General features: G+C 45.5%; 1 protein-coding gene across 1 annotated transcript in view; it reads right to left on the bottom strand.

Annotated features, from left to right (window-relative positions):
- Nucleotides 1-14,572, bottom strand: part of LOC138982967 (uncharacterized) — a 31,700-nt gene that overhangs the window by 10,893 nt on the left and 6,235 nt on the right. The window contains exons 4-6 of the mRNA XM_070356360.1: nucleotides 14,286-14,441; nucleotides 13,296-14,018; nucleotides 10,928-11,107 (exon numbers count right to left, since the gene is read on the bottom strand). Of these exons, the coding sequence (XP_070212461.1) occupies nucleotides 10,928-11,107; nucleotides 13,296-14,018; nucleotides 14,286-14,441 (1,059 nt within the window). The remainder of the gene's footprint in view (nucleotides 1-10,927; nucleotides 11,108-13,295; nucleotides 14,019-14,285; nucleotides 14,442-14,572) is intronic.

The following is a 14,572-nucleotide window of genomic DNA, read 5'->3' as shown; positions in this document are numbered from 1 at the left end:
TTGACCCCATTTGTCTTGCACCAGCTGACCCAAGCAGACCAGTGAGAAGCGTAAACGGAACCTGTGGATTCTCTATGCGCTTTCTGAATCAGCAGAAGGGTGGAGTCCGACGCGCCTGAGCGACGCAAAGAGTCCCTCACAGTATCCAGCCGTGAAGCCGAAGAGTCTGAGGGTTGTCGTGGTGGATTCCGGTTCTTGGTTGTAGTAACTCTCCCTTTCTTAGATTTAGAGGAATGGGAGGGCCGACCGAGAGACGCAAGAGATCTGGGTACCAATGCTGACTCGGCCACAAGGGGGCGATCAGTACTAGAGAGGGATGTTCCAATTCCGCCTTCTTCGGCACTTTGCCCAACAACTGAAACGGTGGAAAAGCGTAAGCCACAAGGCCGGACCAGTTGATCTCCATGGCATCGACCTTCCAGGCCTCCGGGTCCGGAAACGGGGACACGAAAACAGAAAGCCTGCGGGAAAACCTGGTCGCAAAGAGGTCGACCATGGGCTTTCCCACTTGTGCCCACAGGCGCTGAAGAGCTTGGTGGGTGAGCGTCCACTCCGTGTGAATCACGCTCGACGACCGGCCGAGTGAATCGGCCAGGACGTTCAACCTGCCTGGCAGAAACTTCGCTGACACTCTTATGCTGTGGGCGCTGCATCAAATCAAAATTTGGCAGGCTCTGACCGACAGAGTGTGAGAGCGAGCACCTCCTTGACGATTTAAGTAGGCTGCAACTGTCATGTTGTCTGTGTTCAGCCGAATGTGCTTGCCCTTTACTAGACCCAGAAAAGTCTGAAGGGCCAGAAAAACCGCCTCAAGCTCCAGAACATTTATGTGAAGCTTCGCCTGATCGGCTGTCCACAGGCCCGAGGCCGTGTGGTGAGTCAGATGGGCGCCCCACCCTGCCAGCGAGGCGTCCGTGAACAAGTCCTCGTCTGGAGGAGGCAACGAAATGGGGACTCCCTGAGAAATCCAAGGACGAAGCCATTGATCTGTGGTCTGTGCAAACCATCCCGCTAGGGGGACTGAAACATGCCAACCCTGGACTGACGGGTTCCACAACGAGCTCAGAGCGGCCTGAAAAGGACGCTTGTGGACCCTGCCTAACGGCACCAGTGCAGACATCGATTCCATCTGCCCGAGTAGTGACGCCAGAACACGTACGGGCGCTCTCTCCTGCAGGAACAGGGATGAGATCAGTGTCTGAAGCTTTTCTACCCTTTTTGGTGAAGGGCGGACAGACCAGTCCACAGTGTTGAAACTCATCCCCAGGTAAGAGAAAACCTGGGATGGAATCAGATCTGATTTGGCCCGATTTACCGAGAACCCCAGCTTTGATGGAGGATCAGCCAATCGTCCAAATAGGCCCTCAGCCGAACGCCCTCTCGCCTGACAAGTGCGCAAAGTTGGCGAATCACCATAGTGAATATCCAGGGCGCAAGGGAGAGACCGAACGGGAGAGCCCTGAACTGGAAAATGCGACCTTCCCACCGAAAACGCAACCACTTCCTGTCGGCTGGGTGAATGAGTATATGGAAATACGCGTCGGTCAGGTCGACCGACATCACCCAGTCTCCGGGCCTGAGAGCGTCCCTGACTGACGCGGACGTCTCCATCGTAAACCTGATCTTCCTTAAGAACCTGTTTAGAGGAGACAAGTCCAAAACCGGACGCCAGGCTCCCGAAAAACCCCGGGGAGCTGTGGTCTAGCACCTCCTCCACAGCCTCCTTTTGAAGAAGCGAGACAACTTCGCCCTGGATGGCGGACCTCGCCTCTAAGCTGGCTGGAGGCCGAAAAGGAGGAGGTGTTCTCGTCAGGGGAGCCTTGCCGTCCGCCCAGGGCAGCCTGAACCCCGAACGCACTATCCCCACAATCCATTGGCTGTTTACCAAGCGTAACCAGCGATGAATGACCCTGGAGGGGCCGCCCGCCACCACAAGGATGGGGGAAGTGGGGACTAGCGGTCCGGGGGGGCATCATTGGGGGTGGGGCTTGCGCCCCGACCCCCTGGACTTGCCAAAAGAAGGGCCCTTCTTAGGATAAGGGGCACCACGTCCCCGACCCCTAGTGGATGACTGGCCCTGAGCCTTGCCCTTGAAAGATGAAGACTGCTGAGTCTTAGGGGGACCCTGTTGCTTAGGCTGTGGGTTGACAAACCCAGCATGCGCGATCCTGGCAATTGCCAAGTCCCGAGCGTCACGCGTCTCCTTCTGGAGAGCATCAAGAGAGGGCTGACCAAGAAGAGCCCCCTCCGTAAAAGGAGAGACCTTCAATGCCTCGATCGTAGCTTTATCCTGAATCTTGGATCCAGCGAGAAAAGCGGACCTGCGAGCATGCACTGAGAATGCATAAAGTTTGGCCGAAATGCTCATTTGCTCAGCTGACACCTTTGCCAGAGTAGCAAGCAACATAGCCACGTCATTCTCCACCGCGTCCTTCCGAAACTCAAACGGAACAAGAGAGGTGGAAATAGAACGCGAGAGCGCTCTTTGTATTGTCTCTGACAAGGACGCCAATTCCAACAAGTATCTGCCTGTTTCCTCGAAGGACACAAGAGTCTGTTCCGAACAAGGAACAGCTCTGTCTTTGCTGTACCCGTCTTCACGCAGCGACGCTAACTCCGAAGTCACCGGAAGTGTAGCTCGCGGAAGAGCAAAGGAGTCAATAAGGTTGACTGACTGAGAGTGCAAGAACAACCTCCGGCCAACAGCGATGGCGGAAGTCTGTTGTTGCGGGGAAGCAAGATAAGTGCGGGCCACATCTGGAGCATCGCCATGTGCTACTAACTTACTTACTGCCTTTCACGCCTGGTGGCGTGTAGGGCAGCGATGTGCTACTAAGAGAGGCACTATATCCCCACGCGCATTCGCATGCGCCTTAGACTTGCCGAAGATACGAGACATCTCGTAAGCAACGGCTGGTGATTCCCGAAAACGAAAGACATGAGAATCATCTTCCGGCGACCGGAAATCACCCAAGGCTGAGGGTGGAGGAACGGACAAGCCTGCCGTAGACACCACCCCTTCCTTGAAATAGCGCGAAGCTACTTCCGCCGCAGACGCAAGCGCGTGGTGCAGCTTGGATGGTAGCCGGAAATTGTTCTCTTCCTCTTGTAGGGAGGAATCAAAGACCGACTGTTCGTCCAAAACGTCCGTGATTTCCGGAAGCATGTCACCAGCTTGACTGCGGAAGTCAGCCGGATCATAAGCCGGAAAGGAAGACACATGCGGGGTGCTATACCCGCCACGTGCCTCCCCACGGACAGCTTCCTGCCCGGAGGCCGGAAGCTGAGACTGTTGTGCCATCGTCGAATCGAAAACGGACGGTGACAGCGACAACACATCTCTCCGCGATTCCGGGTCCCTTCCCTGCTCCACCCGACCACGTGAACGGAAGGTGATGGGCAGGGGGTCAGAACTTTCTCCCCTACCCCGTTTCGGAGCGGGGGATACTCTCTCCGGCAACCGCGCTTCACTTTCACGGGAGAACCCCGCTACCGGTGAAGCATAAGTACCTGTAAGAACGGAGTGGCCTGCAGAGACAGCGCGCGAGGGAACACCCCCGTCACCGGGAGACTGACACGCGTGTACAACAGCCGTAGTCACCGTAGCCGAAGGGGGCACCTTAATCCTGGCAAGAGAAGCAACATCCCCCACACCCCGCGGCAGGGAGAGAAATTCCTCCCGAGTCGATTTGAGGTCAGCGGACAGAGTGTTAATCTGAGAGCTCAACATCAGCAAAACAGCCGAAACTTCAGGCGAAACAACAGGGGTAGAAGCAACCTCCGAAACCTGCTCAATGGGAGAAGACCTAGGAGGGGGAAGCAATGAGGAGGAGGGTGGCTCGATCTGTACATCAAACGATTTCGCAGACGCGGGATCAAAAACACTAACATTCGAAGATTTAGTCTTTCTTCCCTTTTTATGCGAGTGCTCAGCAGCTAAGGGCTTCGCTGAGCTTTTTTCTTTGCCGCTGTCCGACATGACAGCAGAGAAAGTCAGAAATGTAATGAAACAAAACAAAGACCAACTCAGGCAAAAAAACGTACAGAACGCAAAATAACAAACAGTTAAATTTGGAATTATCTCACCCAAGTCCACAGTAAGCCAGATTGTTGACGGGAAAACCAAGGTAGACAGTCACTGTGACACCAGTATGGACTGAGAGCTAAAAAGTTCTAGCGTAAGCAGACACACGTCCTCGCATGTCCATCGCTTGGAAAGGAATGACAATATGGCGTCGCGTTATGCGCGCGCACACGGGAAGTGCCCCCGGCTAAGGTGACCCTTCTAAGGGTCAAGGCCGTTTCTTTTTAAGGGGTGCTTCCCTTGTTACCAAGGTAATTGCGTTCAAGCGTCCTAGCACTAAACTATCGTAAATTGCTATATGTGAGTTGGTAGAGTATATGTAATTTAATCACCTTTGGAAGCAAAGCCAGTCAAACAGGGTTGAGATTTTAGAGCTCTAAATAGCCCCACAAAAACTGCTATGGGCACGCAAAGATTCCCAAGAGCATACAAGGAGACAGCAGCAGCCAGACCCTATCACAAACAGAACTCTAAAATTGACAGGTGTCGACTATAGCCGGTGACAAAGAAGAAATGTCGAGCTACTATAACTAACAGACAACTCTGCAGTCGAGCCTGCTGTAAAGGTAGACTACCGTGTCACCCTGTCACAGTGAGACAACCCTTTTTTTTCTTTTTCCAGGCAGACTTTTTTTTTTAGTGGATATGTCCTCGCATTTCCATTTACTGAACGCACAGGGCCAAAACAGAACATGTACGTAGGCTGTTCCATAATTATTTAGAATCTCAGAAACGGAAACACATATCAACAGTCTAACCAGGCCATTTTCTAGACCAATTCCTTCCCCAGCCGACACCCAACTGGCCATCCTCTCAAACGTTCTCATTCTGGCCTGGGACCACGTGACATCAGCTATACCTGGTATGGCCCTCGTGAAGGCTCGGACAGTCTTCAGGGGTCTCTACCCGTGTTTCCGCGGCTATTTCTTAAAATCCGAGAACAGGCTGAACTAGCATGGAGAGATATCAAGAAAATAGGATGGATGCAACCAGGAGCAGTGCTCCCTTTTGTGCCAAGAAATCTGTTGTCGCAAAGGCGCGCAGTATATACACAGGTGCGTTGTCATGTTGCAGCATAAGCCCTCGAATACCCATGTTTGGACGGTGTTTGTGCCAAGCCTCAAATATTTTTGACCATTAGTGGTGGACACAGTAGTCAGACGTGACTGATATGCCTGTCCTCAATTAAGAGTCACAGTGTTTAAAAACCTTGATCTAGCAACGAAAGATGCACAACATTAATTTTTTAGGGCTTCTTGTTATTTGAACTTAGCAGGGGTTGGGTCACCTGGTTAAACACCTGGACAGACAACAGTTAATTGGCTTCAGAGTGGAACTAATTAATCCAGGTGTCGTCAACACTGACGATATTCCATGTTGACTTGGACAAGCCATTGCTGATTTTTTCAAGTATTGTCAGGCAACACTCAATTATTATTTTTTTAATATGAGGCTTATATCGCGCGTATTCCGTGGGTACAGTTCTAAGCGCAGGGATTTTTATTTATTTTTATTTTTTATTTTAATTTTATGCAATTTATATCGCGCACATATTCAAGGCGCAGGGATTTATTTATGCCGTGTGAGATGGAATTTTTTTACACAATACATAACGCATTCACATCGGCCAGCAGATCGCAGCCATTTCGGCGCATATCCTACTTTTCACGGCCTATTATTCCAAGTCACACGGGTATTTTGGTGGACATTTTTATCTATGCCTATACAGTTTTGCCAGGAAAGTCGACCCTTTTGTCAATCGTGGGATCTTTAACGTGCACACCCCAATGTAGTGTACACGAAGGGACCTTGGTTTTTCGTCTCATCCGAAAGACTAGCACTTGAACCCACCACCTAGGTTAGGAAAGGGGGGAGAAAATTGCTAACGCCCTGACCCAGGGTCGAACTCGCAACCTCTCGCTTCCGAGCGCAAGTGCGTTACCACTCGGCCACCCAGTCCACACTCTGCCCTATCCCTCTTTTTCCCGTCACTGGGTTCATGTGGTACCCAAATCGCTTTGGGGCCATTAAATATTTGTGCAAGATCTTTTCAAATGCAGACCTTTTAATGCCAAGGGCATATTGCATCTCCCTGAATATAATTAAGTGATCTTCTCTTATTATTTATTTAATGAACAGCGCCAATGTTTTCGAGGATAACGGATTAAATGAATAGACCAGGGTGGGTATCATTTTCGAGGCTTTCTTTCTTTATTTATTTGGTGTTAATGACCTTACTGGGAGAATGCAAGTTTCCAGTACATACAATTTTCGAGGCTCCGTCTACCCGGTTTGAAATTGCTGTACCAGTTTTACACCACGGCTCTACAAAGAGCGTTCATCCTAACACATTTCATCACACTTTCATGCAAATCGGCCTCTTTTAACCCTTATTTAGTAGTCATTGTAAGTTATCGGTCTGAAATCGCGAATTTGAGCTTCATGACGCAATTTCATACATTGCGCGGTGAGTATCTTCCCGAGTCGACCATATGAAAACGACATAACTCTGGAACTTCATTTTTTGTGTCAAGCCTCACGATAGTCTATTATTTGACGGCATGATTTTGTATTTAACGCCATATTAAAGCCAGGAGCCTGGATTCTAAATAATAATGGAACAGCCCTCGTACATGTGTTTCTGTTTTCCCACGTAGACTTCTTCAGTGCCTGTTCCACGTTCAACTTACTGAACACACATCCAGATGAACTCCTGGCCCTATGCTGGAGACCTACTACTCATTGATATAATTAAGATACAAGGGAAGTAGTTATCCTTACAGAAAAGGAACATCACAGCGAGGTCGCGACAAGACCGCTGAAGAAGGCTTCCCAAACAAACAAACAAGTCGCGTAAGGCGAAAATACAACATTTAGTCAAGCTCAGTCGAACTCACAGAATGAAACTGAACGCATTGCATTTTTTCCGCAAGACCTGTCCACCGCTCGTGGCAAAGGCAGTGACATTAACAATCCAGAAAAGCGCGGTAGCGGTTGCGCTGAGGAGGAGAGCACGCTTTTCTATATCTCTATTCTTTTTAACTTTCTGAACGTGTTTTTAATCCAAACATATCATATCTATATGTTTTTGGAATCAGGAACGGACAAGGATTAAGATGAAATTGTTTTTAAATCGATTTCGGAAATTTAATTTTAATCATATTTTTAATATTTTTAATTTTCAGAGCTTGTTTTTAATCCAAATATAACATACTTATATGTTTTTGGAATCAGAAAATGATGAAGAATACGATAAATGTAATTTTGGATCGTTTTATAAAAAAATAATTTTAATTACAATTTTTAGATTTTTAATGACCAAAGTCATTAATTAATTTTTAAGCCTCCAAGCTGAAATGCAATACCAAAGTCCGGCCTTTGTCGAAGATTGCTTGGCCAAAATTTCAATCAATTTTATTGAAAAATGAGGGTGTTACAGTGCCGCCTCAACTTTTACAAAATGCCGGATATGACGTCATCATTAAAGCCATATGTACTCGATGACTATACACGCTAATTGCTTTACCAACAGCTGGAGACATGCTAAATTAAGTTCCCTGCAAAATATTGTGGTCTAGGACCCCTTAAATGTTGAGATATTTGAATTTTCATTTTGATCTGGATCGTCCTATTTATAGATTTGGCAACACATGTAACGTTGATGCAAGGGAGAGAACTCCGCGGCTTTGTTGACATCCTCACTTTTTCAGAGGCTAGAACAAGCTGTAATGCATGTATTATGGTCCGCGCATGGTGACATATCGTCATTATATGGTCTTATGGTGCGTTTGACATCGATTGTGGGCAAACTACACTTTGTAAACACGGGAGTGCGTTAGTATGCCTTTAAAGACGTTTATCCAAAAAATGAAAAAAACGTCCGGGGATATCATACCCAGGAATTCTCATATAAAATTTCATAAAGATCGGTCCAGTAGTTTACTCTGAATCGCTCTACACACACGCACGCACAGACACACACACACACACACACAGAGACACACATACACCACGACCCTCGTCTCGATTCCCCCCTCTATGTTAAAACATTTAGTCAAAACTTGACTAAATGTAAAAACAAGTCGCGTAAGGCGAAATTACTACATTTAGTCAAGCTGTGGAACTCAAATACCTGTCAAGTCTTACGTTTTTCGCGTAGCTCTTACGGAATTTTGATGTTTTTCAAGTCTTACGGCGTATGCCGAAGATCTTACGGTTTTTACAAAACAATTTGGTCAAATAAAAAAAAGATCGCAAAGGTTCTTCCGAGAACAAAGTAACAGCTAAAAAATCTCGCGGTAACTGATCCGGCGGAAGTACAAGGCAACGCGCATGTGCACACCGTCAGCGCGATCTGACCGAGTACTGTGCGACCATGCTAATTACCACACGCGACCTCAAATTAAAGCAGTTACATGTACTATTGTTGTTGTTCTCGGTATCTTCAAGGTATTTTCTTACGTTGTGCGCAGTTTTAAGCCATAGAAATGGAACTAAGGGAGTTGTGATGCATTTTCGAAGAGCTAGCGATCGAAAGTGAAAGTAGCCGGATTCCTGTCACATCCGATCATGTCGGACTTGATTTTAGAACACGCGCGACCTCAAACTAAAGCATTTACATGTAATATTTGTGTTGTTCTTGTATCTACACAGTATTTTCTCACGTTGTACCAAGTGTGAAGCCATATAAATAAAAAACAAGAGGCGAAGCCTTCAAGGCTCACGTAAGAAATCAACAAACAGTAACACAAACTCAATCACTCCGTCACACATACACACACACAGTAAGCACAGGTGACACTGTGCAAGAAAGCGAGACACTAGATCTAGATCTGTCTGTCTGCATGTAACCTACTTACAGGGACACGACTGCCAACTAGTCTCGGCCCGCTCAAAATAACAATGACCGAGACTTTCAGTAATTCCTTCGCGTGACGTCTAACCCTCTTACGTCATAATGTGACGTCAATGTAATGTGACGTCTTCAAATGTTAAAGTTTCTACCACAGACATACACACGCACGCACAAACGCACGCACGCACAGACAGACAAAGTTACGATCGCATAGGCTACACTTACGTGAGCCAATAAGGGCGTTATGATGCATTTTCGAAGAGGCAGAGAGCGAAAGTTGGCACCGGATGTTTGTCACAACCGATCATTATACGACTTGTTTTTAGAACATGCGCGACCTCAACCTAAAGCATTTACATGTCATTTTTGGATCTGGTATTTGTCCTTGATTGCTGAGACACACATGAGTTTCTGGCTTGTAACTTGTGTGTTTTACATATTCTATTTGGCTAAAATGTTCTCTTTTGCACATTAATTGTGGTGGGGGTTTCCATTCATGATTGAATCACTGTGCTCAATGAATGAATGTTGTTAAAACACACTTGTCTTGTGCCTTTACTATCATGTGGTGTTTTTGTGCATTCTGGTAAAATTTTTGTGAGGGGTGTAAATCACTAAATGTGTGTCTGGTTGGAAGTGTACGTACTGTCTTTGTACAATTTAGGTGATTCTCGGTACAATTTACATTTAAACATGCTTTGCATTTCAAAATGACACAAAACAGTGCAGTTCAGTGTTGAGAAAAGTGTGTTTTTCTTATTATGTGTGAAATAAGGCTGATTTCTTGTTTGTGTGTGTGTGTGCATGTATTTATAGTTCTTGTGGTGATTAATCTAACGACTTCTGCAATTTTGCACGTTGTCTTATGCTTTTTGGTGCAAACTTATGGTCTTGTAAGCAAAATCTTATGGTGATCGAGAGTCCACAAGAGCTTGACAGGTATGAACTCACAGATTTAAACTGAATGCACTGCATTTTTTCACAATGACCGTATTCCGCCGCTCGTGCAAAAGGCAGTGAAATTAACGAGCCTGTTTAGCGCGGTAGTGGTTGCGCTGTGCTGCATAGCACGCTTTTCTGTACCTCTCTTCGTTTTAACTTTCTGAGCGTGTTTTTAATCCAAACATATCATATATATCTATATGTTTTTGGAATCAGGAACCGACAAGGAATAAGATGAAATTGTTTTTAAATCGATTTCGGAAATTTTATTTTAATCATGATTTTTATATTTTTAATTTTCAGAGCTTGTTTTTAATCCGAATATAACATATTTATATGTTTTTGGAATCAGAAAATGATGAAAAATAAGATGAACGTAATTTTGGATCATTTTATACAAAAATAATTTTAATTACAATTTTCAGATTTTTAATGACCAAAGTCATTAATTAATTTTTAAGCCTCCAAGCTGAAATGCAATTCCAAAGTCCGGCCTTCGTTGAAGATTGCTTGGCCAAAATTTCAATCAATTTTATTGAAAAATGAGGGTGTGACAGTGCCGCCTCAACTTTTACAAAAAGCCGGATATGACGCGACGTCATCAGACATTTATCCAAAAAATGGAAAAAAAGTCTGGGGATATCATACCCAGGAACTCTCATGTAAAATTTCATAAAGATCGGTCCAGTAGTTTACTCTGAATCGCTCTACACACACACACACACAGACACAGACACACACACACATACACCACGACCCTCGTCTCGATTCCCCCTCTATGTAACAAAAAATAAAGCAAGTGAATAAACAATTAAAAGCCATATCTAACTGCTATGAATGCTGTACATGTCAAAAAGTACATCTTGTTAATGATTGGTAATGTCAGTCATCCTTTCACTAGTCATGTCAAATTGGACAGTTTCTGCATGAGCTACAACTCCTGCTTGTTATAAAAAAACATTTTTTTTTAAAAAGGCTTGAAAGATGAGATGGCAGACATATCTAATGAAGATTGGTCATTGTGCAAAATCAGAAAAAGCATTTACCTCGGAGGTTCTTAGCTCCCCAAGCTTTTGATACAAGCGGTAGCATTCCCCTTCCATCTCTTGTCCTCCGGCCCTAGCGATGACGGCCGCCACTCCTCCCCACGCCATACTGTCTAGTACGGTGTTGGTTGGGTTCACTATTGCGTCTGTCTGACTCTTTGTTATGTCGCCAACGTACATCTGCGAGGAGAAATAACTTCTTTCATACATCAAGTCTGAAGGCTTACAAACATCACTTTATGGATTACTGATTTATCAACACGCATATCATCTGATGATTGAGAGTCAGAGTAGTGCAGTGGTTAAGGCGCTTGTCTCTCAAGCTGGAGGTCGTGGTTCGTCCCCCACTTGGGCCAAATACAAATACCCGATTTTTCCAAGCGCTCTCCAGTCTACCCAGCTGAAAATGGGTACTTGACCCTAATTAGGGCCGGGGAAGGCAAAGGCAGCGAGGGAGAGGAGATGGGCACCGCCCTCATAAAGTGGCCCTAGAAAATTTGAGATCTGTAACATCTCGAAATCTCCCCTACGACCAGATGGTTATGGGAATACCAAATTTACCTGTACCTTTATATCATCCGATGATTTTCATGTCGGATTCCTGTCGACTTTGGATACTACAAATTCAAAAGCTTTTGGGGGAGGGGAAGAGGGTGTGCGTGTGATAAAAAGAGGGTCGGGGAAGGCAAAGGCAGCGAGGGAGAGGAGATGATGGGCACCGCCCTCATGAAGCTGGCCCTAGAAAATTTGAGATCTGTAACATCTCGATATCTCATAATGTACTTATACTACTACTATTACTTACAGCTGAACCCCTCTTTTGATACCCCCCACCCCCATCTGAGAGCCCCCAGTTTAAGACACCCCCCCCCCCCCCCCCCCACCCTTTACAGACCTCCCTTATTTAAGGCACACACAAAAAAAAGTCTGTTTACGGTATCCCGACCGACCCTATTTTTTTCGCGCGCGACCCTAGACTTTTGTTTTGGCATTTGGGGACCAAAAGAAGAAAAAAAAAATCTTTGTTTTTTTGGCAAAATAACTTAAAAATATGTTTTTGGGGGAAGAAATTTTTTTTACAAAAAATTAAAAAAATCCCGACCTACCGACCCTATTTTTTTTGCCTATGTTACCGTAAACAGACTATTTTTTGTGTGTGGCCTAAGCTTCCCCCCCCCCCCCCCAACACACACACTCCTTTTAAGAACCCCTCTTTTAAGATCCCCCACCGGCCTTTAAAGACCACTTAACCCATTCCCCACCCACCCTTGACCTCCCTAATTTTAAGTCACCCCGCCCCCTCCTTTAAAGAACTGCTACATCAGATTTTCTGTTCAGAAAGTACATTGATCAACAAGACCTAATTTTCTCCTATCTTTGGTAGTCTTAAAACGTAGGTTCCAATGTACATTGGTTTGGTACTCAGTCATGACAACAGACTACAATATTACAAATACAAAGAAGAAAAGAAGGCAAGAAAAAAGTCCAGCTACTGAAAAAATCAGGTCCTGAAAAGGAGGGCGTCTAAAAATGGAGATAGATTAACAGAGATTATGAACAGAAAATCTGAAAATGCAAGGTCTTAAAATGTGGGAAGTCTTAAAGAGGTGGGTCTTAACATTTTCTACCCCACCTATGCTGACCACGTTTTTTTAAGCCGAGACCAGCTGTGCTGCAGCAGGTCACTCAGAATTGTAGTAACTGTGTAGTAACTGTATATCAACACGCTGGAATGCAGGCGTTAGATCGACGTTACAGGAAGCGACTGAAGCTAACAGTCTGAGCGGATATATCCGTGCCTGGTCAGATAGAGCCATATGAGTGGGTACGGATATATCCGTGCCTGGTCAGATAGAGCCATATGAGTGGGTACGGATATATCCGTACCTGGGAGCTGAGACAATGAGTTAATCAGTCTTTCTATGATTGCGCTTGAAATTTGAGGTTCTACTGTAGTGGTACTTGTGATGACAGGACAACAAAAGTGTCCCTATATCAAAGGTGTTCTCTCACAACTGCATGGGTGCAACCTGGAAAATTCAAAAAACCTGCAAAAGTTGGGGTCCAGGGGCTGGTAGTATTTAAAATGCCAAAAAAAACTCTCCTGGAACAAAAACATACAAAGTAAACCATACTATTCATCCTAAAATTTGTTTTATTATGCTCGTCAACTTTTCAAAAACCGGCACTGCCGGCAGCCGATGAAACCAAAAACCGGCTGCCGGCGTGTAGCCGGCAGAGTTGCACCCATGTAACTGAGTAATATTTTGGTCAAGCTAATAGACAAAGGAACAACAGAAGGTGCATGTCCTCTCCTGGGAACAGTCATCAAATCACAGGTACCACTGAAGCTAAAGAATAAACATACCTTCAGTTTCAGCTGCATGTCGAAATCCTGACCAACGTCAAAAGTTCTCTGAGACAGTTCAGCAAAGGCACCAGCCTGAAGAGCGGCCTGCTCATCTTGAAAAGATGGAGTTGTTGTTTTTCCGCAGGCTCCCTCTGCTTTCTGATCATCTGACACAGTGTGGTAAGATTGGGGGTTGTCGTAGCTGCCACCTGCTCTATAATCATCCCCGTATTCACCGATGTTAAAAATTTCTGACGACTTCTCTTCAAATGAGTGCGTCTTCTCCCCTTCTGAATATCTGGTCAGCTTATCAAAACTTTCGGTTTCGTCATCACTGGCTCTTGCTTTGCCTGGTGTGCCTGCCTTCGCTGTCGGACTTGCATCCATGGAGATGGTACCTTTTTTGTCATCATAATCCTCCATTTCTTCTCTGCTGGTCTGGCGTCCGTGTGTTGAAGATCTTGCGTTTCCATGGCTACCAGAAGACCCCTTGAACTTCATGGCACTCGCATCCCCAGAAACTGGTGAAGAGTGGCTCCCTGGATCCACATGAGGAGTGTCTGCATGGTGACTCTGGTTGGGTCTCTCTTGTGGTGAGTGGTGACTGGTATCGGGAAGACGCGGGCGATTCTTTGTCATTCTGGGCTTTGCTGACTTCCTGCTTGGGTCCGCCTGCATTGAGCTGGCGATGTGAAGCTGGTTGTTTCGGATGCTGAGCAGGTAATTCCACCCCCACTCAACCTGAAAACAAGAGTTACTCATAGACAAACAAAACATTCCTCACATTTGGTCTTTAATTCAAGTAGCCATTAACAGCTAACAGTTCTTGTTGCTTTAATTCAGTTTTTGGATTGTTAGCAATCTTATCCATTTTGAATTTGATCAGTAACTTACAACAACTTACCTTTCTTGATTTTTGCTGAATTTTGAAACGTTGGCAGTCTATTTGTTTTTGGAATTTTGATCAGCAAGATAAATAATCAATCAATCAATAATCATCTCACCAACCTGATAAGGCTTGCCGGTTAGCATGGCCTGTTTTGTGAGGGGGTTGTACGTGACACGAGCACAGCCGATGTAGTTCAGGTTGCTGATGTAAACCGGTGTGGCAAGAACTATGTTGGACAGGTCCATTTCCACATAGGCGACCACAAATTCGAACACCTGTGAAAAGTAAAAACAAAACAGAGAGTGACAAAATTATCAAAATATTCTCGTTACTCATTGTTTGTCTGTGCACTTTAAAGACCGTTGGGTCGATATATTTGTGAATGTATTGTTTTGTCAATAACAAA

The sequence above is a fragment of the Littorina saxatilis genome, linkage group LG12 (assembly GCF_037325665.1).
Source record: "Littorina saxatilis isolate snail1 linkage group LG12, US_GU_Lsax_2.0, whole genome shotgun sequence".
Lineage (NCBI taxonomy): Eukaryota > Metazoa > Mollusca > Gastropoda > Littorinimorpha > Littorinidae > Littorina > Littorina saxatilis.
This window is presented reverse-complemented; position numbering and strand designations above follow the sequence as displayed.